General features: G+C 45.4%; 1 protein-coding gene across 1 annotated transcript in view; it reads right to left on the bottom strand.

The window, feature by feature from the left end:
- TM9SF2 (transmembrane 9 superfamily member 2) overlaps positions 1-5,032 on the bottom strand; it is a 28,174-nt gene extending 23,142 nt beyond the window's left edge. The window contains exons 1-2 of the mRNA XM_042805990.1: positions 4,782-5,032; positions 661-728 (exon numbers count right to left, since the gene is read on the bottom strand). Coding sequence (XP_042661924.1) covers positions 661-728; positions 4,782-4,910 — 197 coding nt within the window. The 5' untranslated portion in view covers positions 4,911-5,032. The remainder of the gene's footprint in view (positions 1-660; positions 729-4,781) is intronic.
- Positions 5,033-26,041: the final 21,009 nt, after the last annotated feature.

Here is a 26,041-nt window from a genome sequence, read left to right as displayed (position 1 = left end):
TAAATAAACAGGTTATTGCAGTTTTATTCACCAATACACTTAATAGCACATCCTCCAAGTTTTTCCAGCCTAGTTTCAAGTATATCACGTTTGTGTTCATTAAAGAGTAGTATAACTAGTGTTTAACCTCTTCAATATTAACAGTCAAATTATTATGTGAAGCAACAACTTTACATAGCTGTTCAAGGCACTGATACATTTTGTGCACTCCTATGATGTGTGCCAAGAAAACATTTAACACCTCATTAAGATAATTTGATGGGAAGTTCACACCTCATTACCACTTCTAACTCATCTGGCTATAGGCTACTAAAGACAGCAGTAATATTTTGATCCATGAAATGACAACTAACACAGAAGATTAAATATTATATATATATACACACACACATTTTAACCTTGTTGCTCTAAAGCAGTGATTCGACCTATATGAGGGCCTATGAATCCATGCACTACTTTTAAAGCATGAGAAAAGACAATTGAGAAGGAACCAATGTATGCACCCATCTGCCCATTGAAAATTCTATTAACTTATGTTAGCAAAATAACTAGACATTCCTCACCAGCAAACTGCTGTAGCAAGATGTAGATAATACTTTAAGATAAGTTAAATTCATCTTTTTGGAAGAACTGATACCATAAACAGTATAATATACTTACGCAGTATATTCATAGGGAAGGACAGACTCTACGGAGTCAAGTCTGTTCACAAACAGCTCGATTCCAGACTGAAAGAATAGAGATAATCAGCAGTTATATTAAAGCACTTCTTCAATTCTGATGGATACATATAAATAGATTGGTGTGAATAAGGTAAAAGAAAGCTGAAAATATAAGGTTTGTGTAACTATACATCTTGAAATGTAGAATCTTGTGTAATGAACTGTCTGCTGAGAGTATAAGTAAAACACTATCTAACTATCACAAGAACTGACCACATGACAGAAACACTTAAAGGCTAACAACCATGCAAACTACAAATCAGCAAGAAATGCACGAGAATAATTACCATACTTGCAAGTGTTTTAGTTTAACGTACCAGGCTAGAGCCATATTAGTCATCACCACAACTTGTGTAATAAGTCTTAAAAAAAAAATCAATATATGGATGAGATCAGTACTTCTCCCTGTAACTAAGCTGCTCCACAATTTTATATATGTAGCAACTGTAAATGGAACTGTGGGGATTTAAACAATCTATTCAGAACAATACACTATTTTAAGTTCAAACAGAAGCTCTTTCCAAAGAGAATGCAAAGATATCCACATTTACCTTCTTATAAAAGTTTATCAATAACTTTAGCAACTCTTGAGTAAGAACCTGAAATTCAGCCTGCTATGGTTTCAGATTGGTTTGGTTTATACACATTAATTACAGAGGGGTAGCCTGCTGCTGCGGAAAGGGAGAGGTCTCTCACTCTTCCCTCTTAGTCTCAAAATCCCTTCCCTTATTCTAGTCCTGCAGTCCCAACACAGTTCAACTGTTTACACTGGTTTTGACAGTTATCTGTTTGCACAGTAAATCAATTCAATTGACTAAAACAGCAAAAGACTTACACCCAAAAATTTTAAAATAGCAGTTTTTAGCAGCATAGCAAGTTGAACTGTCTTATTTTGCAATCAGACAAGAGCTGGACACAGCAAAAGGAAGGTGAGTGCTTTCAGGAACAAGACCTCTCCCTTCCAACAGCAAGCCATCTATTTTCTCACCATGAATCAACAGGAGAACTTTTCCTCCCTATGAAAATTTACTCAAGTTTAGCAAACCAAGAAATTCTGGAAGAGATAAGAAAAAAGATGAAATTGTTCATATGTACCTGTAGCTCAGATACTTCAGTCAAGTACTGTGTTTTACTGATATACTGTAGTTGTGCACATGCAAGTCTGGATGCAGTTCTATGAGAGGTAGGCAGCTGTGAGCTGTTAAGTCGACTCACTAGGTGACAACACACCTCACTGCTCCTCTTTCCTCTGCCTGAAGCCAGGCAGACCTGCTGCTTACCTCTGGGCAGTTAGTGCATGCTTGTCATAATTCTATAAGCCACTTCAACTCAGTAACACAATAAATAAAAAAAAAAAAATAGTCTGGCAAAAAGTTGGATGGTTTCCTGCCATAATAATAAGCTCAAGAAAGGATTTAACAAGTTAACACAGCTGGGACAATGCAGAGGACAAGAACATAGTGCCCAGAGGAAGACAGGAATTAAATCTCTCACTTCCAGCAGCAAGGACTTAGACTGCCTCAGCTGGTCACAGAACCACAGCCTTAGATTAACTATTTCTCATGGGAGGAGGAGATTTACCTGAATGCTCCTATCTTCCATAAGACATATATGCATCACTGCAGATCAGTAGCTTTGATGAACACTTTCCCATATAATAGCAAGTCCCCTTTGGAGCCGTTGGTATTTTATGAAACTGAGTATGGATTCTTAATGTTCAGACAAGAGTTACTATTTAAGTCTGCACAAATCACATTCCATTTCTGGTGATATTCCAACCAGAAACAGGAAAAGTAGCCAAACTGAGTTTGTCCAAGCAGATTAGCAGAAAACTTAGAGGAGGGGAGAAAGTCATGAGTCTCATCATTCTTGGGCTGCTAGCTACATGTCCTACTAACAACATCCCATCTCTCCAACAGAGGACAGGAGATCCACAGAGATTATAATAGACAAGCAGTACCATTTAGAGATCTGATCTGTGGATCTAAATCCTTAAGACAGAGGAAAATTCACTATTATTACTGACATCATAATCAACAGTGACAATTGTAAGAACTCCACGAGAACATGTAAAAAATTAAGATTGTCCAGGGAAGATCAGTTTTATCCACTTACATAAATACTATGATACAGCAATTGTCTGATTGCATAGTTTCGCCTCACCAGGGACCAGACTACATTCAGTTGCAGACTACATGGAGAGAATTAGATGTGAAGATTTAGACTTCTCCATATGCCTATGTCTCACCTAATGCATAAATTAGCTGGCACAGGGTAAAGGAATATAAGAGGTAGCCAATTTCAAAAAGAGATTTTTGCAGTAATATACCTGTTGAGGTTATCCTAAAATGTTCAGCTAGGCACTGGTGGTAGATTTACATTACCTAAGCACCTCACTTGACATTTACAAAATGATAAATTCTCAGGATAAGGAGACAAACATTTTGTACACATTTTATGAGGAAAAAAAAAAATACAAAGATATCTGAGAAAGATCACCCTGTATGTGTCTCAAGGTTAGTTACAAAAGACAGTAGGCAACCTGGTTTACTTGACTCAAAAACAAATAAAAATCTTTCTACCACAATCCTACCTTAAAACAGAAACAACTCAAACATAGCATTGTTTTTCAGGGATGTTATGAAAATTACAAACTACAGCTTGAAAGTCTTAGCCTCTACCTGAAGAAAAAATATTCCTTAAGAGGGTAGTGCAGCACTGTAACAGGTCACCCAGGGGGTTGACGGATGCTCTGTGCTTGCATGTTTTTGAGGCTTCCCTAAAAAAAGGTAGAGCTGAGCCAATCTTATGCTGGCAACAGTTGTGCTTCAAGCACGAGGTTGGGCTGTGTGACCTCCTAAGGTCACTTCCAAACATCTGTGATCCTATGAAAGGACATCCACAGAATGCTTTACTACTACAACAGAAGTGACACGGAAGCAAGAGTGAAAAAATCCACAGCTATGTGTTAGGTGCAAGATTTGGCTGGTCTGAACGAAACGACACACTTAAAGACAGGAAAAGACATTTAAAGCAACTACGCCTTTATTCCATGTTTGCCTTATTATCTGCTCTACTGATTTGTAACGGCAAATGAATAAAGTCAGTCCAAGGTATTTACCAAAAGCATACAGTTTAAATAGACTCTTATTCTGAAGAATCATGGACTAGTGTTTCATGTAATACAGAAGCTGAGAGATGAGGAAATGTGAGATAGCCACTTTCAACATCAGTAAGACAACGGGTCATAAAAGTGATTGGTCTTGAACTTTCTCATTCAGGTTTTACAGCACAGACTGGCGTTAACTTCCATCGCAGCAGCAGCAAATAACTCCTAAAGCTCACCCAAGCGAGAAAGACCGACTTCCCTGCCGAGTAACATCCTTACAAATATGTGATTTGGTTATGCGAACTTTGCTTGTCGCTTATGTAGGCATGAAAATGAGTTTAAGCTTCCCTTGAGACTCTGGGGCCTAGAAGCCCCTACACTTCAGATTCCTGCAGCTGGGAAGACACAGCAATGAAAGTGTCACTGCATGCTTGCCTTGGTTTTGTATCTGCCTGCTTCAAAGAATCACACACCCCCCCGGGCATGAGCTGTCACTGCAATTCTTACTTTCTGCAGCTTTCTCAACAAGTGTTTAAGATGGCCCGAGAGATAAGCGGCCGGGGCTCCCTATTTCGGCAACGTGACCATAACTCGACGAGATAAGCTGGTAGCTCTTCCATTCCCTTCCCTGCCAGGGACGTGGACGCTTCACCCACCACCGGCGATGACACTGGGAACTGAAACAGGCTCCAAGTCGCTGCTGCCACGGCCCACGGGGACTTCTGGCCCGTTACAACGAGGCAGCTACAAACCCGCCGGGAAAAAAACAAAACAAAACACAACACACCCCCCACCACCACCACCACCACCACCACACACACACGCAAGCCCCACAGCAGAAGGGTAAAAAGTCGCGCAGCAGCCCGGGCCTCAGAGGCGGGGGCGCCGGCCGCGGCCCCGCTTCCCGCCCCCGCCCCCCCGGGGCTCCGCTTCCCGCCCCCCCCCCTCACCTTGCACTCGGGCTTCTCCTTGCCAGCCTCGCAGAAGTTGACGGGCGCCAGGCCCGGCAGGTAGAAGGCGGCGGCGGGGGGCGCGGCCGCCGCCAGCGCCGCCGCGATGAGGAGCCGCCGTAGGGCCATGGCGGGGAGGGAACGGTGGCGGCGGCGGCGCGAGCCGGGAGGGCGCGCGGCGGCGGCGGACGGGGGGGGACCCTGGGCGCCTCTCGCGCGCGCGCGCGCGCGGCGGCGGCGGCAAACGGTCGGCGGCTTAAACACGGCGGCCGCGCCCCCCCCCCCCACCCCCCCCGCGCTTCCCCCCCCCCCACACCCTGACACGGCCGCCGCTTCCGGCTTGCGCGCGCGCGCGCGACAGGGCGCGACACGTCACCCCCCGCGCGGACCTGCCTGACGGGCGCCGGAAGGGAGGGGCGGGGCCGGTGCACGCGACCGAGCCACGCCACGCCACGCCGTCGTCGTCGTCGTCGTCGTCCGCTTCCGGGGTGGTGCCCGCCGCCGTGCCCCGGTTGCCATGGCAGCGGCCAGCAGGCCCCGCGCCGGCGTCGCGCCCGTCCAGCGGCCCTTACTCTTTTAAAAATATATTATACATATATATATATATATTTTTTTTTCCCTTAAATTCTCGAGGGTTTCGATATGGACAACTCTCACGGTTTCCAGACTGAACTTGGGGAGAGACCTGCTGCTGTCAGAGCGGAGCCGGGGAGGAGGCAGGCAGACAGACAGATGTTGGCGGCGGTTGACATCCCTTACGAGCTCAATATTTAGAACAACCTGGATCCCCGTTCCCGCTGTCATCCGGCACCCCCTGCCGAAAAATAATCCCCACCAAAAATCGCCCCCATGGAAGGGACAGGCATTATAAGTCCGTTGTTTTGATGACGTTGGAGAGGACATTGCTCAGATTCTCCTTTTACCTTCCCCTACTTCCTAATATTTTCCATCAGTGCGGTTTTGTGTGGCTTTAGAAATTCCAAACAACAGCCCCTAGTGGAAAATTGTACTTATAAACATTGCAGTGTTTCCACTAATTTCCTTGTTTCTCACAACAGCTCTGATACCCTTCTATTTTTTGCAGGGTTCAGGGGATACACCTGTTGCTCACACAATCCTACATACGGCCAACGTCTTTAGGCAGCGAAGGTCTTGCTAGTAAAGTCAGTAAGGAATGAGTGGGGCTGGCTGAAGGTCTGCGTGCTGCAACGCAGCGCAGCGGTGCAGCAGAAAGCAATAAATGAGATACCTGGCTACAGGTATAAGTGGCCGGCCTGTCTCTAGCAGGTTAATTCACACAGCGTCTGACCAGACACAGCACCTGGGCCACATAATGTAGCCCTTAGGTGAGGCTATTTTAATAAATTTTTATATATTGTATACATTACATAAGCCATTCTTATTTTTAGATAAATACATGTTAATTTATAACATTACATACGTTAGATATTCTTGAACTCACTATATATTTAAAATTTAAATTGTTCATCTACCTTTCTCATTCGTTGGTCTAATTCCTACTTGTCTCATCCTGTAGATATCCTAAGAGCACAATTATAAGATCAAGCCCTGTGACAAGCGCAGCTGGAGAAGAAATCCCAGTTCTCTCTTTTTATTTAAAATTACTCATGATTAGGGTAATCAGGTTGTAAATGACCCAAGTTCAGTTTCTCTTCTGCCACAAGGGAGTTCAAACTCATCTCCCATTTCCCAGGTTAATATTCCAAGCAAATTACTTTTGTGGGCCTAATTCCATTCCTTCACATGAGAGAATATTAAAAGTCTTTCCCCATTTAATTCTCATCTTCCTTGAGAACGCTCCAAAGGCAGCACAATGAGTAGGAGTTGTGGTGTGCTCTGTGATCTCTTCAAATCCCTCGTCTTGCTCTGCCTTCATGACTACAAAACCTGCTGACTCAGAGCTATTTTAAATGGTGATTTGGCAGTAGGTCCGAAGAGCATTTCAGTGGATGTGACGCCGAATGCTATGATGCTTCCTCCTCTCTGCTCCACAAAGGTGATGTGGAAAAACAGTTTGTAGGCTCTGTTATTAATTCAGTATAGTGACTCTTTTGGAGTAGCTATAACCGTGGGTTATAATCCCAGGAATGGCCACGGTCCTCGAGATCCAATTTCAGCCTGGGCAAAACCCGTCTTCTCTAATTTAACGAGAACTTCAGTGGGAATTTGCTTGATAATTTCTCATCTTAGATTCCCTCCCTGTGGTTTTACAGCCATAGGTTACAACTCAGGGGGTGTGGTTTTAGTACCAGAAAAACAAGTGTCACAGGTTTTATCATGAGGAATTCTAAGGTTATGCAAGACTGTGAAATAAAACACAGGAAAAATTACTGTTTCAGAGATTAATGAACCAACAGAAGCTAAAACAAAAGAGCATCCTCGTTTTTTTCCTGATAAGTTCTTGTGGTAAGAAAATATAAAGATGACAATATAGAGTGGTCAGAAACTGCTGGGAAAATAAATGTTGCTCACTGGAAAATGTTACCACTCTTTTTGTTACCAGAAACTGTTGTGAATAACTTTTGCTGTCACTGTGGTTATTCTCACCTTTTACTGCTTATGTCTGGGCTGTGAGGGGTGCCTCCCTTCTTCAGGGGACTCACGTTTCTTATAACTTAGTTTGTAATTTCAGAAACATACTAAACTTTAAAGTCTCTTGTATGCTACACTTCAGTGGCTAGTGCCTTCTCCCAGGGTAGTCCCTCCCTTGCCTGAGGGCACTGAAGCCCCCTTCTCTCACCATAGCACCTTAGCAACCAAGCTGTGGGGCTGTTCCACTTGCTGTGAAACAAATACTCCTTGCTGTGGAGGGTACAAGCACACAGTTAAGATTCTTCCATTACCGGTTTTACAGCCATAGGTTACAGTTCAGGGGGTGTGTTTATAGAGCAGAATAATACTCTGCTGCATAATGTTTAGGGTGCTAACTGGATACAAGTAACATCCACTTTACTGCTAATAGTAATTTCAACCTTATTTAAAAAAAAAAAATATTTAATATAAACTGTGTGTTTTCAGCGTGGAACCCAAATCTCACTTCTTGCAGATGAGTTCGCCTAACAACCAAAATACAGAGTTTTGTAAATGAGCACCCTCTTTTTCACTCCTGAGACAATCGGCACTAATAACTTGTTGACAAATTTAGTATTTGGGGGAAATCCCCTACTGTAAAGTAGCCCCCAGACTGGTCGTTTGGTCATTTTTTTTAGGGAGTGAGAAGTACGGGTGAGGACCTCACAGTGTAGTGGAAGTCCCAGATGGCTGAACTAACAATGATTGCTGGTAACAATTTCCACCCCAGCAGGTGTATCAAGTGTGCCTGAGAACTTCTCACAGATGGAACAGGTGAAGGATTATGGTTTGTGAAGACTGATGCTGCTTTGGCCTGAGGAGGTTTGAGCAGTGCAGTCCTGCTCAGCATAAGGTAATTCTGCGAGTGATGGGAAGACAACCTTCAGGGAGTTTTGAGCCTGAAAATGGGAGAGGGCTGTGTGCCTCCTCAGTAGAGCAGCAGCAGAGCAGGATTAGAGATGGGCTACGGCTCTGTGCCTGAAGTGGAAGTCGAGCACACTGAATGCCCTAGGCCTTTTGTGGATCCAGAGTTTCCTTGGCAATAGCAACGTGTCACTTGACCGCGTTACTTGTGGGACGGGTGGGGGGGGAGGCATGGCATTGGCACCCTCCAGCCCATGCAGGGGGGTGGCAGCGTCGTCTGTGAAGCCCTGGGGCAGAGATCCAGCAGGTTTCCCTCTTTCCCAAGGCCCCGTCCTCCGGTGGGTAGGTGTTGGCCTTCTGCAGCTCAGGACCATTGCAGCAGCCGTGCTGCAGCCTGTGAACACGCTGCGGGGCTTGGTGGCATGTGAGGTGTGCTTCTCCTTCGGGTCAAAGTAGAGCCATAGTATGCCATGAAAAGTGTATCCTCTTGAACAGCAGCCAGTTCACAACCTAAGTTAACAGTGCAGCAATCGGAGCAGTCACACAGCATGTAGAAACTTGTGTGGTTGTGCCATTGCTGTCTTTGTTTGGTTTTATGGCTTGCAAGTCTGTTTGATTTTGGGGCTTCCTTTCCCCCCCCCCCCAATCTTTATTCAGATATTAGTTCCAGCACCTCCCATGACTTTATGAACAGCTTCAAATTAATATTTAACAAGTCCTTTCAGGCTTTTGGTATACTACAGAGGCCCATGTCCTCATCACCACTACTTCATATGGTGCTAGGAATGTGCAATCAGTCTGATACCTGACTCACCAAATTAAAAAGAGAAAGGACTGACTGAAAAAAATAGCCAAATAAAAGCTCTGTTAGGTATAAACCACTGCTGAATTACACCTAAAAAGAAAATGCTGGGACAAGCCATTGCTGTATATTTAAGGCTAAATTCAGCGTGGTGCAGAGCCTTTGGAGAAATGAGTGTGCCGAGAGGGACACAGTGATGCCTTGCAGCAAACACAAACCAGACTCCTGCGGGAGGGAGAGGGGGCACGTGGCACCACCAGCTAGTGCAGCCTCAGCACTGGCGGCCCTGGGAGCCGCTGCATTTATGACTCTCTTCAGCAGCTGCTATAGGTAAGGTTTCTGGGAGGTCCCTGGTGACTTTTAAACCAGCATGAAAGAAAGTGTGGGAAGATCACTGCCTGCCTGACCCACGTCTCCCATGTTTGGAGCGGGTCTGGTTCAGGCTGCACCAATTAGTTTGTTCAGCCCTCAGTGTGTAAGAATATAATTGCTGTTCACGTTAGTACCTGTTACAGGGATTAGGAAGAACAAACCTTTATACAGGAATATGCTTGTGGATAAAACAAAGGGGAATGCTTTCTTTTTATAGCTCTTTATGAGCCCCAAATAATTGAGCTGGTTACCTGTTCAGCAGTGGCCGTGGTCAGTAGTTAACAGTTTCACTGTAAGCTTAAATATCCAAGCCTTTCCAAGCTTAAATATCACTCTCGGTGATCACTGTTTTCTATCACCTGGGAAAAGAAGAATCTGTTTGTTTTTTTCCTTCAAGAAGAGACTGTCCAGGATCTTTGACAAGAGTTAAACTAGATTTGGGGAGGGAAAAAATAAAAATTTTGTGTAATAATGTACAGCAAAATTATTCTAGTCCGTAAGTGGGAACACACTGACACACATGCACAGACACCATCTGGTTATTAGCAGTTAATCTGTGGTCACATTTCTCAAGTATTCTGTCCTCACCCTGTGTCCTGTGGCATGACGTATTAGCACATGCAATCAGCCACGTTCATTGACAAAGATCTTTACCCAAGTCCAGTTCCTGGTGGTAAATTTCACACTGCTGTAAAACAAATAATGTTTATGAAATTCAGATTATGGGAAGCCTTTAGGAACAACGTGGTAAAGGGTGAAGAGCTGATTTGGGATGTAGCTGCTGGAAATCTAGACAAGAACTATGAAGGTAATGAGGCAGTTAAATTATTTCAAGACTCCTATTTTTTCCACTAATTTCAATTGGGAATTATGTGCCAAATTGGGAGCTGAGTGTTCATGTAACATTAGGTTTGCACTGTGCTTCTTAGGTCTTAATTTCAGTCCTTTAATTTTTTTTAAATGCTGTGATGGGTAATTTTTGACTCACAGAGTATTTGTCCTAATAATTGCCCCCCCACCAGTACTGCAGGAATGGCTCTACCACATGTCTGGCACTGCCTGGTATTCAAGTCTTTAACAAGGACTATAGAGCACTCCCTAAGAAGCAGTTTAGAATGGAAGTTTCTCAATAATCTCTTAAATTCCTGGAATTTTATGCCCTGAAGTATGAGAAAAAATATACGTCGCAACTTTTTATCCTGCTTTGTCAGTGTGATCTAACAGGAACCATGACTGTTTCCCTTAAAGGCTTAATCCTTTTTAGATTTCAGAATAGTTTGGTCTCAGTTACGACACAGTATATCTTTGCTTGACAAATAAATTATGAATTATGTAAGGAAAATCTCTTTATTTGCTTCAAAGCTGGAGCTTTTAAGTTTCATTTCCTACTCCCATTGTTGAAGAAAGGGGTAGATGGCAGAGCCCAGTTTCCCCACTCTGCATCACCAGGCTTTCCTCATGACTACTCCTTATGCTAACCTGTCTGAGGGAAAAAATCTCAGCCCTGGTGTCAATGAAGCTCTGGGGAGTATTCCTATGAAAATTAAAAAATCCTGAGCTGGTGAAAGGGTGTCCTCTAATACACAGGATTTTCAAATAGCAGAGAAAACGGGATTGGGGCAAAGAGATGCTAGAGTTGCAGAGTTCCTACCTCTTGGGACCTAACTTGTGCTGAAATAGATCCATGGGAGCCACCAGCTAAAATGATGTACAGGTTGTCCTGAGTTACGCCGAGCATCAGGCTGGTAGCCTTACCAGATCCTACAGAAACAGCTACAAGTCACATTTGTCCCGTCAGGCGGTTGCAGCGGGCACAGCTTTATGGCACTGTTGTCATACCTGGTGATGTGGGTGGGACCGTGGGCATCCTCCCTGGGATGCCACCAGTGGGAAGGTGGCCTGAGGAAGGCCTCCGGCAGTCCTGCAGCTGGGCCACGCTTCTGCTGAGCACTCAACGTTTGGAGCACAAACCTGGGCTCATCCCCTGCTAGCAAACACTAGTCCTCATGACCGATTCCTGCCTCTCGTGCCAGGGTCAGAGCAAGCGGTGCCTGGCAGGGGATGGGTGAAAAGATCATGAAAGAAGCAGCTACCAGCTGGTGACTTGTGCTGGGAGACAGCGTGCGAGTAACCTTGCTCCATTTTATGGTAGTGCTTCACCTGCAAGTGCCCGCTGTGAGTGAAATTGCCTGGGCTGGTGCTGTCCTTTATCAATTTTGCTCTCAGCAGGCTCTGCAGGTGAAGCATTTCATTGCGGGAGTCAGACTCTGCTCTCTCCTTGACAGCCTGAAATAGAAAGTGGGGAAAGGAAAGAAGGTAATAAATGACCGGAGAAAAGCAAAAGCAGGACAGAGAGCAGTGAGAAGCACGATGTGTGTGAAACAATAATGGTAATTCGGTGCACCCAGCCCTCTAATTCTGGGGGAATTTGACACTGAAAAGAGCTTTATTTAGTTCTTCTAGGCTTGACACTTAGATGTAAAAGAAGTTTACAATTAGAAGTGAAAAATTATGATGAATAATATTATGTTTAAAATACTGTGTAAGATGATGTGGATAAAACTAAAAGATAATTTCCTTGATCTTTAGCCTAACAGAGAATTATAGTGGCTGTTTCTGGGAGAAATTCAGGCAAAAATTATTCTTTCCTGTTTTTCTAAAGTCTGCATTTCAGATTTATATGCCTTGATTTTTGTGGGGTTTGTTTTTTGTTGTTTTTTGTTGTTGTTGTTGCCCTTTCTTAAGACAACCTGCGTGTGACTTTCAGTGTTGCTGGGTGCCTGATGCCACTTCCGTTGACTTCAGAGAGGAATTCAGCATCCAAGATGATAGCCATGCAAAATCACTAACCACATCTGAACATCTGACTGCCTGTCACTCGGGAAAGAAGCCCCTTGATTCAGGAACGGGAATGTTGATGCAACTTTAAAGTTCACAGGCCCATCTCTTTCCAGCCAGTTACATCCTAGGGCTTACAAGGGGTGGGGGACAGCACAGAGCCGAAGCATTTGAGCTGGTCCCCGGCTCCAAGAAGAATTGCTTGCATGGAGACTAAGAGGCTGATAGCAGAGCCGTGAGCATCCTGCTTCAGCCACAGCGAGTTGATACCTTGAACCAGGTCCCTGCGTACAGCCTGTACCTTCTGTAGGCTGCATCCCACAGCAGCAGAAACTCTGTCCTAGATATGTGTTCGGGAGGCGACCGCACCGTGTTAGCCCATCCCTGAAGTTTTGGGGATAAAGAGCGGCTTTTTGTTTCGGTGATGTGAGGCGTACTCAGCTGTACCTGGTGGCTTGTGGTTTGCTGCTGGTTAGCGTGGGAAAACTGGTTGAGAGGCTGCTGCTGCAGGAAGGTGATCTGGGTGGAAAAGATCACAAATCAGCAGAGCTCTCGAGTTTCAGGAGAGGAGGGAGTGAAAGCAGTGGACTAATGAACTTAAACCAGAAGACTTCAACCCGCTCAAAGAATTGGTAAATGCAGTCTTGTGGAAAGGAATTTTAATGGGAAAGGGAGCCCGGGAGAACTGCTGGCTCCTAAAAGAGGCACTGAAGGTATGATGAAAAACCACCCTGATGCAAGGGACTCACAGCAAGAACGGGGAGAGGCCAGCGTGGCCGCCTAGGAAGATGACCTGACAGTCAAAGAGATGGTGTAAAAGGTGGCTTGGAGGCAGGCAGTATGAGGAAACCTTTTAATGCTGTCCCATACGACACTCTCATGGGCAAACTAGGGACATGTGGTCTTCATTAGACTATTTTAAAGTGGGGTAAAAAGGAGGCAAGGGATCAGGCAAGTGCATGGAAGACAGAAGAGGAAGAAAGAGGTGTGGAGAGGGAAGAAGGCACAAAATGGGGTAACATTTTTTCCTCTGAGAATAACAAAAAAGGTCCAAAATAAAAAAAACAACACAATATGACACATCTAGTGTTGCAGTTTCGTGAAAGTGCCTTTGTCTTCATAGCAATAGTGTGTGACTGCAAATAGAACCTGATTTGCCAGATCAGTAAACACAAACCTGCCCTATGCCGACAAAAATATTAAGATCCTTTGCATGAAGCTTTTTGATTTCTCAAATGAGGGAGAAAAGCAAGCAAATCCAATGCAACTCCTCCCATAATGAAATTCCCTTTTATATTTTAGAGGGTGGGGTCTCTAAGTACCCAAATTTGAATGATTAAAAAAAAAATCAAGAAGTACATTTTTCTGATGGGTAGACTACTGGCTTAATAATGTTATTTGCTCTCATTTGCAACTGAACTTATTTCTTAGGTTCCCTTGTTGCCCTTTGCAAAGTGACTTCTTAGGAGTGTTTAGACAATTCAGGGAAAGGAGTGCACCAGAAGCAGGGGGGTTCTCCTATTGATTTTTGTATAAGATCTCTGCTGAGATCTTTTTTAAAACATTACTTCACACGCTTTAAAAATTTTTCCAAATATGTCCCAATCAGTAACAGGATGGAGGTTAGTCTAAAACTTAATTAAATTAAATCAATGGGATTAGGATGTCAAAAGTTGATGTAAAACATCAGCTAGGAGAGTTATCTGTTATTCTCTGTTATAAATTCGTTGTAAACTAGAGTAATGCTGGAAATTTTGAATTACATTCTGATTTATGTCTTCCATATCTCACCAAAGATAATAAGATTATGTAGATTACAGATAAACACAAAATTGCCTCTTTAATTTACGATTGGTGGGAGGAAGGTTGATCAGATATGAAAAAAACCATGCATTTTATTTACATAGAGAAGAGATATGCTTGGGAAGTTCTGGTGAAAAGATGATGGCTCTCTTGGTGACCTTTTCTCTCTGGAAATCACACTACATTCCCAGGGAGAATCACTTGCCATGCTATACGTGATCACAGTGCAGACAGGCAGGAGCAGAAACTAGAGGCTGTAGTGAAAAGAATCTCACCTGATGTGTGAGTTTGCTAACAAGGCAACTCTCAGGATACATATAATGACAATAATCTATAAACACTCCTACATGGTGAGTAGTTCTTCAGAGGCTACTTTGCACTGCTCAGAAAGGGGTGTCTGTTTGCCATTCTGGGATTTGGATGAGCAGCAATACATTGCAGTGATGCTGAGAAAACAGAAAGGTAACACGACCCAAAATCTTCCAGGGCCAAGATTTTTGCAAGTCACCTTTTTTTTTTTTTTTTTTTTTTTTTCCCCCAGATTAGGTGGTCTTCTAAATAGTATGACTTTGTAATGTGCAGAACACTTGCAGTCCTAAATTAAAAGAACAGAAAATTTAAGTGAGAAAAAGGTGATTACTGTTCTGACATTACATGGTGCCGTGGCTGTATTCATAGATACTCAGACTGAGTGCACTGGCCAGCATGTGGATGTTTGACAATGCTGTTTCAGCATGGATGAGTTTCTGTACTGTTCCTCCTTCATAGAGGTGAGTGCAGAGTGGTAGTCTGGTGGGCTGGCACTGCATATGACAGTGCAGTCTATGGATTCATATGGACTGTAGAGACTCTTAGTGCTACACTTGTGTTTGGAGCACATTGTGCTCCGGGAGTTTTGAAAGCCAAAAAAAAAAAAGAAGAGCAATCTCTGGTGTCGGCCTCCCAAGAATGGTGAATCTGAAAGCAATTACAGACAATCAATAGCTGAGTCTGCTAGTGCCTTGGCACCCCATGTGCAGTGGGAAAGGCTTCATAGAGAGCATAATTACATTTGTGTGACCTGGCTGAATGGAAAATACATGCAGCTGAATATGCAACTAGTGCATTCACTGCTCCGAGCAGGGTGACATGTTTGAATTGCATCAAGTTATGTGTCTACTCGTGTACGCAGTGTTGCATTAATTGTTTGCAACTTCTCTGAAATTTCATGCATGCCAGTGAAGTGGGCCAGTACCTACATTGATAATTTTTACATAAAGAAATGAGATCAGAATCACCGAAATGTTGGTTGTATGGGACCCTGGAGATGACCCCACTTGAAGCAGGGCTTCCACCAATGTTATACCACTAGGTCAGCTGTGCCTTTATCCAGCCAAGTTGTGAAAAGCGTCCAAGGAAGGAGCTGCCACCACCTCTCTGGATCACCTGCTGGAGAAAGTTTTCCTAAGGGCCAGCCTGAATGTCCCCATCTGCCATGTGTGGCCATTGCCCCTTGTTACATCCTCTGGCAACACCAAGAAGAATTTGGCTCTGTCCTCTTTGTAGCTGCTCTTCAGGCAGATGCAGGCTGTTGTTCCATCCCCCTTTTGGGCTCCTCTTCACCAAGCAAAACAAGCCCAGCTCCATCCTCCACCTCTCTCAAACCACATCTGTGCTCCAGACCCTGAACCATGGTGGCAGACCTTAGCTGGACCTGACCAGTTTTTCCACATCCCCCTTGAAGCAGGGGTCCCACAAGAGGATGCTGTACTCCACCTGCAGACCTGCCAGTGCCATGCAGACATTCAGTTCCATCTGCTGGCCCCCCTCCTCCCAACACCACCGAATGTGCAATTTGCAGTTATTTGCAGTGAAATCATACCACAGTCTCATATTCCTCTTGTCACCCACCATAGCCCCCAGGTCCTTTTCAGCAGAGCTGTTACTTCCCAGCTTGGGGTTATTCTGTCCCAGCCACAGAACTTTACATGTCTCCATGTCGAACTTCATGGGATTTTTGCTGGCGCAGTCTTTAGGTTTTCAAGGTCTGTTTATTGATGCTCTACCATTCGGTTTGTCAGCCACTCCCTTAGTTTAGTAGCATCCACCATTTGTTTGAGGATGATACATTTACAGATTTGCATTTTGCCTTGTCATTCAGGTCTTTGATGAGAATAAGGAATGTTCCTGGCACCAGTATCAACCCCTGGGGCACTCTGCTTGTTACTAACTATCCAGTGGGCATCAAGACGTTGATCACTGCCCTTTGAGCCCCATGGTCTAAGCAATTTTCAAATCACCTGACAGCAAAACAGGCATCGGACCATCCAACAGACGTTCAGCCCAGATTTCCTCAGCTCGCAAACTGAAGTGTCATGCAATGGTCTGCCACTCACTCAAGGCCTCTTATCATTTCAGCTTGCCTTCTGATACTTGAAGGTGCAGAAAGAGGCTGATGTTGCTGCCGTGGAAAGGCTACGTGGTTCTTGGGCTTGCCCTTCTTGTAATTTTTCACAATTTTTACAATACACTGCCGACACAGTAACATTGCTCCAGGAACTACCAACTCTTCCAGTTGTGTGCAGCCCCCGGTAGTCTCTCAGCCTCTATCTCTGTGACACAAACTGCCTCGATCTCTCAGGGACACTGAAAATCTCTCTGCTTCTTGACCTTCTTAATTTCCCACACCTGGCTTTGCTTTTCTTAAGCCTCACATATCCATCATCATTCATTTTTCTTCTATCCAAATGTTCTTTTTTTCCTGTATGGTGCTCACCTCTGCTAGCAATCCAGCCCTGGCCCTCTTTCTCTCACTAGCATGGAGCATTAGTGCTGGAGGTCCCAGGCAAGAGCAACTCCTGTGGGTGGGGAAGCACCCGTGGGAGGGCATGGCTGTGGCCCACTGCCCTTTTCCCTGGTCTTTGCTTCCTCACCAAGTCAAATAACGAAGTATTTGTTCCTGACAAGCAGATGGGATGAATTGGCAAAGAGCCCGGATTCCTTATAACTTAATCTCTGTCTACTCAGCTGTAAGTAAAGAGAGTTTTGTCTCAAAAGAACATGATTCCTTTGGCTTTGCCACCAAATATTTGCTCACTGACATCTTTTTTCTCATACTGTTATCTCAAGAGAAGAAATAGAGTATTAGATTTCCAGCTACTGAGAAAAATTATCTGTGAGCAAGGAAGGATGGATGAGAGGCCATTCACTAAAAAGCAGATTACTTCTGATGAGGATATTGTGCCATGTACAAGAATTATCTCTCCATAAAATGCTGTGCTGCCTCAAGTATTGCAATAGAAGGAATTCAAGGCATAGAGAAGTGTGGTTTTGCATTTATTCCAAGAAAATCATGCTGAGACAGATGAGCTGAGGAATTCCCATAGAGAGATTACAAAGTCTCATGGTACCTTTCTCTTTCAAGTTTTGGAGACTATCTAAAGTTTTTACTGCGTTGGAAAGTGTTTTGTTAAGAATGGACAGAAAATGAAATCAATAATAAGTTGACAAGTGACATCATATGTCAACATGCAAGAGGTGACAAACATATTCCTTTACCTCGAATATGACAACAAACCTTTAAGCATCCATAACCTTGTTCTTTCTCAGACAAAGTGCAAATGTGCCTTTAATTTTAGTCCCTTGATCATCTTTTTCAATTCTTACAGAACTGGGAAAAAGAATGGACACATGCAGAAACTACAGCTGGGATGTAGCCTGAAATCCACACAGGGTCACGAGGTGTCTTCCCTCTTCTCTGCTTGCCCACTATTTTGAATAAATTGCTGAGTGAAGGGGTAAGTTTTGGCTGGTAGTGAGTGTTTGGCAGGCATGGAGATACTACTACCTGGCATCAAGCCAAGACTGAAGTCAGGAACACAGACTATGACCATATCAGATATTCCTGATATGTCCTGAAAGTTTCCCAACCCCAGGCAAAGCCAATACTTTCCCTCCTTGGTAGGATTAAATCTCCCCATGCTGGGACTGGGGAGCTCCTGGGTAATGGGTAAAAACAACTCCTGCAAAAGGATCCAGGCTTTGAAGTTCTGACTTTTACCCATGTCAACTGCACCAAGAGTCTGGTTTATCCAAACATCCAGACAGGAGGGATATCCTCTGGTCAGGAGTTGGCACAGGGATGGAGGGGAGGACTGCACAGGGCACAGCGGGATGGGAGGAACATGGGAGGAGCTGGCTCCATTCCTGGGGCAGCATGCTCTTCCTGTGCACGGTAGCAACCTATAACATAAATTATCTGTCCACCTCAGGGCTGAGAGCAGAGGACACCTGACGTGGCACAGGCAAACGAAGGATCTGGTGCAGAGAACCAGTGCTGCAGGTAATCAGGCAGCGAAGACCCAGCCACAGAGGGCACCCACCATCTCTTGCTAGTGCTAGCCAAGGCTATATTTAGACTATTCAGTTAATGAGTAAAAGATATGTGAGAAAATAGCTGCTACTTCTGTGCGCATCGTGACGGCGCTTGGTGGCACTTCCGAGGCCAAGAAGCTGTGCCTAAGGCTACCCCAAAAGCACCCAGCGAGCACGTGTGCCCCGAGCACCGTGCCGTGCCGGTTTCCCGCTCCCGCGCTGCTCCCCGCGCCCTCGGCAGCCCCGGCAGCCCGAGGAGGCTGCACCGGCCGGCAAGCCGTCCCCCCGCATCAACCGTGGCGGTGCCCGCGCCGAACGGAGCAGCCATGCGTGCTCCCCGTGCCACCAAACAAAAAAGCTGCCAACCCGCCCCGGACCGTGGGCCGGGCCCTCGAGGACGGCTGCTGAACTCCCCCCCGCTGCCTTTTGATAAGCTTTGGTGCTTTGTAATTCCCCTTTCCAATTACCGGCCCCGCTCCCCGGTGCTGGCTGGGCCTGGCGTGTGCTGCCGGCTCGGCAGCGACAGGGGGGATTTGGGGCTCAGGGAGGGAGGATACGGGAGGAGCGGTGGGGCAGAGCAGGGACGTGCATCAGTCGCTGGGAGGTTGTCATCTCACAGCTGCCTTTTGCAGAAACCCTCGGAGGTGCCTGCACGGCTGCGGCTGAAGTCGTCCGGATGAGCCACGCAAATGTGGCCCTTATGTGAGTTAGATGTAGGAAAAATATTTTTAGGACAGGGCCTTAGTGAGGACCCAGGTGAGGGATGTTGTGGCATGTCTGTTGGTGGAGGCCAACTGAGAGAAATATTTTTCTGAAATGGCTTGGGTATAACTGACTGGTTTGGGGGGCATGGAAATGGGGAGGGTGAGCCCTGCTACCCTTTTTCCTTCGTCTGCATTGCTGTATTGCTAAAAGAAGCCGGGGGGGGATTGTCCGTATAATCTAAAGATACAACAGTTAAATATCAACACCACTATTCTTGGTATTGGGGGCTTGATGATTTCCCTTATCATAGGCACATTCCCATTTACATAACATCCCTGTAAAGTTATTTGAAGCTCCAGAACTGACCTCTTGACACTCTGAGTCAACAAACAGTGATCCAGTGGTCATCAGCTAGCTGCTGGCACGGGCACGAGGCAAGGTGCCCAGTGGGGTGTCTGGTGGAAATCCTGGCTGGCACAGGGCTGGCATCCTCCTCTCTCCTCCCCCTGATGCAGGCAGAGCACCACCGGGTGCCAGGCATCCCTATGGCACGTTTTGTACCCAAGACTGCTTTGCAAGTAGGACAAATTATGGTGGAGCTTGTGCAGCCAGAGTTGCTCACTGGGGACGAATGAACAACCTGAAGACTGCAGAGGGCAAAAGTGGGGAGCTGGTATCTTCATTTCCTCCCTCCCCTAAATTCCCTTTTCCTGGGGTCTGGGCTCCTAACCGAGGCTGGCACTGAGGTTTTATTGGTGTGAGACTGGAACCCGGCTCAGACTGCCACTGCAGGGACTGTGCTCCGCAATTAGTTCGGAAAAGAGGTACCCAGAGGGACAAAGGGTTTCTCACGACGAGAAAGAGCTCTCTCTTAAGTGTCAACTCAAAAGCAATCTTATCTGAGTTGAGAACAAAGAGGCCTCAGGCTGGGTTATGATTTTTAATATTTTAAAGACCTCCCTTTTTGAAAATACTTTTTTTTTTCTTTTTTTCTCAAAAATATGAGAATGAATGTGAGCAAATCATGAAGATCCAGCCTTGGCCTTGAAAGGAAAGAGGTAACAAGCATGGCCCAGCAACTATCCTAAAACCCCTGTGGCAAGCAATAATCTTGAAAAAGCCAGTGCAAGCTATGTTTTCAATTTATAAATTAAATGTATTTAAAATTTATGAACTTTGACTGCATGAGTAACTACTTCATTAGACTTTAAGGCTGCATGTTTCCTTGGCTTTTTTCATGGTAAAGTAAAACACATTTCTAATAAACATGGAAAAAGAGTCACTACTTTTATGTAAAGGACCCTCCAGACTCATTAAAAAACTTTACCACCTAAATAAAGCAAGCACATTGTAATTCTTGAACTCATAAAGTTGGTAATATATACATAATATTAGCCTACTCTTACATGTACACCGCTTGATATCGATGAACAACATACAGTAAGGGATTTACTATAAGGAAATTAGCATATAAAACTATGTTTTGGTAAGTCTTAGGCTGAAACATGAACTTGAGGAACAAGAGAATGTAAGTTGGGCACTGCTCTGGTTTACTGAAGAAGCGTGGCTAGTTATATGCAGCTCCTGAGGAGATGGCTCTCTGGTGTTTTGACACTGAAGCTTTAGCTGTAACTGAAACTGCTCCATTTCTCCTAGTTTATATCAACCATTTAGACCCCTTTGACAGCCAGCCGTGGGGATGTGGATGAAGACGAGGTGTTGCCCACACCATGCATTGGCCCACAGAACAAGGCTGTGGCTACAAGAGCTGGCACCGTGCACTTCCCCTTCCCTGAGTGGCACTGGTGGCTCCACAGCTGGAGCACAGTGTCCTCTTTTGGGACCCCTGCTTCAAGGGGGATGTGAAAAAACTGGACAGGTCCAGCCAAGGGCTGGCCCCATGGTCTGGCACCCAGAATGCAGGTGCAGTGTGAGAGAGGTGGAGGGAGCAGGGCTTGTTTTGCCTGGTGAAGAGGAGCCCAAAAGGGGGATGGAACAACAGCCTGGGTCTACCTAAGGGCAGGTACAAAGAGGACAGAGCCAGACTCTTCTTAGTGTTGCCAGAGGACGTAACAAGGGGCAACAGCTACACACGGTGGGTTGGGAGGTTCAGGCTGGCCATTAGGAAAACCTTCTCCAGCAGGTGATCCAGAGATGTGATGTTGGCTCCTTCCTTGGAGGCTTTTTGTGACTTGGCTAAATAAAGGCTGACTTAATGGTATAATGTTGGTGGTAGTCCTGCTTCTACGGGAGATTGGACTAGGTGACCCCCAGCAGTCCCATGCAACCAACATTTTTGTGATTCTGTGGTCCTTTTCCCCAGAGCCATGGAAAAGCATTTCCCAAATCATGTCAGTTCACCTGGTCAGAGAGAGCAGGCAGCTCTGCCAGACCCTAGCTCCTGGGGGCTGCCCAGCCTAGCTCTTACTCATAAGCATGCATTAGGCTATGCTGGGGTTCAGAAACAAGTTTGCAACAAAACCTGTCAGCCTTTTCTAGCCAGTGTCTTAAAGCCACCGAAGTCTGACTTCCACAGGGTTGTGCCTTGCAGTAGTCATGGCTCAATGTACTTGTGTGTCCCAAGGCAATGTACTGGCAGTAACCCCCTCCCCAGTCTCATTGTGGACTAAGCTGTAGGAGACTCCAAATGAGGCTGAAAGCTGCACCTTCAATTTCAAACCTTTAACCTTTCCTCAGAAATCCTTTGAATTTTCTCTCTGACTCAAGGAGTAGCCGGTACGAGTTGTCTTCTGAAGATATAACCTTGTTTTGCAACAGCCTGAACTAAGTTGGAGCCCAACGATGGAGGTCTTTGATACAGTAAATCTTCTGTGTAGTGGTCAGAAGTTATCCATACACTGTACTCGATCACCAAATCCGTCTTTGAGAAACAACTTGAAACTTCCTTGAGTTTACCACCTTTGCCTTCCTTTTCTAGCCCTTTCTTTCCTTTTCTGCTCCCTACCTCCCTGCTCCATCTAACACTGCTTCCTCCTGACACCCGTTGGACTTCCAGACCCTCTCATTGCCCACCTCATGGCTCACAATCCCTAGGGCTGAAAAAGCTCACTGTCTGCCCTTTGCACAGCTTACACCGCTTGGCCCTCGAGTGAGGCACACCAGGTTCTTGTTCATTTCCCACCCGCAGAGGAGAACCCAACTCAACCAAAAGGTCTATCAGTCTGCTCCAATGCAGCCAAGTGAAACAATCTCAAAGGATGTTGGCAGAACCAGATGCCTCAGTGGCTTGACTGCAGGGCTTTTTCACTAGGATGAAACAAAGGTAGGATTGCCATTGGTGTGACCACATGGCATGGTGCTGGCGCGGCTAAGGTTCATCTCCCCAGCCTGATGCAGCAGAAGGTCTCTTTTGGGCAAGCCTGAGGGAGCTGCAAGAGTCTTTGGTCTTCAAAACTCATCTTCCAGCAAGATTTTACCTTATTTTCGAGTCCTGTGGTGACAAATCGCTTGCCAACTTTTATCCTACCTTAGCAAATCTGTCTGTTGGTCAGTATTCTCCACTTCGGTCTTTATATGAAGCCTTGTATTATGTATAATTTGCATTCGATTCTTCTCCTGCATTGGAATTAGTCACATAAGAATCACAGGATTAGATTTTTCCAGTGAAAACTCTCCTCTACAGAAACCTTTTCCTGGCTGTCCTCAGAAAACTGTCCCCAACCTTTCCATGGTCTCAAAGCTGACACAGCCAGTCCTCTCCCTACCTTGCAGCTCTTTTCATTTTTGGCCACAGGGGTGCTCAAAATAACACCGGAAATCTCACTTCACAGTTTCTTACGTGACAGCAAGCAACATAAACCACCCAAAAGAGCATTTATTCCTGAGCCTACTCTCACATGCTTGCAAAAAGGACAGGGTTGCTGAGCAAACAGACCTGCTCCATCTCTGATTTCTTTGATACTAAGACCATATGGGCCACCGAGCTGGTCCCTACTCCCTGGAGCTTTTGTTTGTGGATATTGCATGTTCCTTTTTTTTTTAAAAAAAAAATAACAAAAACCCCAGTGATTTTACTAGGTGAAACAAGCAGGTAAGGTAGTGCTGCATATGGTGCTAGTAAAATTGTAATAGTGAAAGTTGGCAAGAGCCAAGCAGCCTTTGTATTAATTCTCTGGAGCTTCAGGTAGAGCCTAATGTAATTACTTGCTCTACTTTGTGGCATTTTAAGAGAAAAGTGTGTGTTTTAAAAAGTTATATTTCCAAATAAAACAATCAGGTCTGGAGCAGACAAAGTGCCTGATTCTGGTCCCTCTGAAGTCAATAGCAAAACTCCCATTGACTTAAATCAGAACAGGATTATGTCCCAAATCTAAGAAATAACAGCAACCAGAGCTGTGCTCTTTTTAAATTCACTGTCCACACTACCAGAATGTAACTTTTCGCTATTTTTTTCTCCACTTGAAACTCTGCAAGGTTTGTCTTTCTCAGCTCCACTGCCTGGGTCTCAATATTAGAGTTGAATTTTTTTTTTTTTTCACAGGAAATTAACTGCTTTGCAGATATCTCATTGTAGGTGGGTGAATTGGGAGATCCTGAATCTCACCAACACAAACACAATGATTTAATTCAAGAAACATTGATGTCATATGTTTATATTTCAAAATATCCACAGTCTGTCAAAATGTCATAAATTTAATTTTCCTGGGTAGATTCAGATGCCCTAAATACTGAGGCCATTTACATCACTGAAAGTAGAAGAATTTAAAGTGTTTGGAGGATTTCTGGGAGGAGCTTTTTTTCCTTGCTGATCGTTTATTTTTGTAACCGATTAAGGCGTTAACTAAGATTAACTTCCCTGTTGAAGGCATGTCTGCGATCCTTAAAAACTGACTCTAATTAACTGAATTCTGTCAGTCAACGTTGTTTGCTAACTCTCATCAAAGGTTAGGCAAGGCTGGAATAGATCTTACTAGCAGCCCTTTCACAACATGTCTTTCATAATATTAGTAAAGCCAAATTAAAAAAAGAATATGGATCCATTGCTTTTATTTCTTGAATTTGGTATGTGATCTATAAAGACAGCACTTGTGGGAAACGTTTTTTTCCTTGGCAGTCCAAAATCATGTTATTATACATTTTTTCTCTAACTAGCTTGTCATTTCAAACTTTGTCGAAAGTACCTGCTTCCTGGGTACATGCAGGTCTTCCAGATTTTTATTTATCGCCTGAATAATAACAACAAAGATCTGGGCCATTTTCTCATCTCTGCCTTGCTTTAGTCTCACCACATTGCTTGTCAACAGAGCAGTCAGAAGAGACACAAAGCTGGAATGCGTTGAGATCCTTGCTCTGCCTAAACGTTGGCCTAAGAACTAGTCCCCAGATCTCCCTCTGTATCAAACGGTACGTGAAGGAGCCCTGCTACAGCCATCTGGTGCCGGACGGAGCCTTGTATCAGTTTGCAGTTCACCTTCTCCTATGGTTCCTATGAGCAATGGCTTTTCCAGCACCTTGGCTTGCCCTGTTATTTCTGTTCACGTGTTTATGGTCTCTAATCAGCACCTAAGTTGCCTGTACTGGAGTTTGTCCCATACGTACGGTGGGTTTTTCATTCGGGCTTCTGGCCTGCTTTCAATCACTGGGGTCACGTGCCTTCAGAGGGAGATGAAAAGCAGATTTTATTAAATGGTCATAAACTGCAGTAAAGCCGCACTGGCTTTTGATAATTTCAGTCCGATGAACTGCAGTGTTTATTATCGAGGTGTTCTTATTGATTCTCCACAGCCTCTGGAGGAGATTTCCTTAAAAGGGGAGCAAAGCGTGGTCCCGCGCTTGAGGTGGCACCCGCTCCAGCTGAGACTGGCAAACCCTTGGCTTTACGTTCCCTGTCTACCGAGAAGATCTCCATGCCTTGGGAAAGGCGTCAGCCTTGACTCGGGTTCTGAGGTCTGGGACTCTCCCACGCCACATGGGCCCTAAGGCCAGATGACACATTTAAATGCCGTAACACCCCAGGGTGCCCTCCAGAAGTCAGGGTCCTGCAGCCCTCGGGGTGGTGTGCTTCCTCCCGCTGGCATCTTTCCTCCCTCCTCCTCTCCGCCCCCACACCTGGCCTTGTATAAGGAGAACTGTCTCTGACAAGAAATTAAACCAGAGCACGTACACCAGCACCTTTTTGTTTACCAGGAAGCAATGTTCCCTCTCCCACCTCCCGCCATGACCAAGGAGGTGACAGGCAGCGGCGTGGCTGCAGTTCTCGGGCCTGCCTGTACAAATTCAGGCTGTACAGGCAAACCTGCAAACCTCGTGCTAATGATTTGGGGACATGGAAACACCTGCCTAGCCCCTGGGGTTCAGACCGGGAGAACAGGGTAACACAAGGGTCCAGGAATACTCTGTAGAGCAGCGTCCTCCTGGCCAAGCCTCCCGTGCGGCAGGGCCCCGGACCTCCTCCTCCATCTCCTCCTGCAAGCCCTGGCAGTTGAGAAAGCGGCTGGAAACCAGGACCTTGGTGACTACCTGGTCCTGCAGGTGCCTTAAACTTTCCCTAGTGAAAGCGAGACTCATTTGTAAAATAAAACAGTTGGAACCTTTGAGGTGTGACAAAAGAAGTGGCGGTATTTTATGAGCTGCAAATGGGAGGGATTTTTCCATCTCAAAACTGCCCACCAGCCTTATGGTGTCTGCATGTGGTGGCAGCACTGAGGCAAAACAGCGCTGCCAAACATTTGCGGCACAAGAAAAACGCATTTTTTCTGTGGGAAATTTCACGGGAAGAGGTCCTGAGGGCAACCCCCTGACAGCCCCGCAGGAGCTCTGCTTTCACAGGGCAAGGCCTTTTGGGCGCCAGCCTCAGCCACGCCACGCTGTGACCGGGTTGTGCTCCCTGGCGCTCTACACCCATCGCCTACCACTGGCCAAAAATCCCCCTGGTCCTCCTCACTGTGAGGCATTTTCCAGTCCAGCGTGA

The sequence above is a fragment of the Tyto alba genome, unplaced genomic scaffold, assembly GCF_018691265.1.
Source record: "Tyto alba isolate M040663 unplaced genomic scaffold, T.alba_DEE_v4.0 Super-Scaffold_45, whole genome shotgun sequence".
Classification (NCBI taxonomy): Eukaryota; Metazoa; Chordata; class Aves; order Strigiformes; family Tytonidae; genus Tyto; species Tyto alba.
The sequence above is the reverse complement of the archived record's forward strand: the minus strand, read 5'-3'. Positions and strand labels throughout refer to the sequence as shown.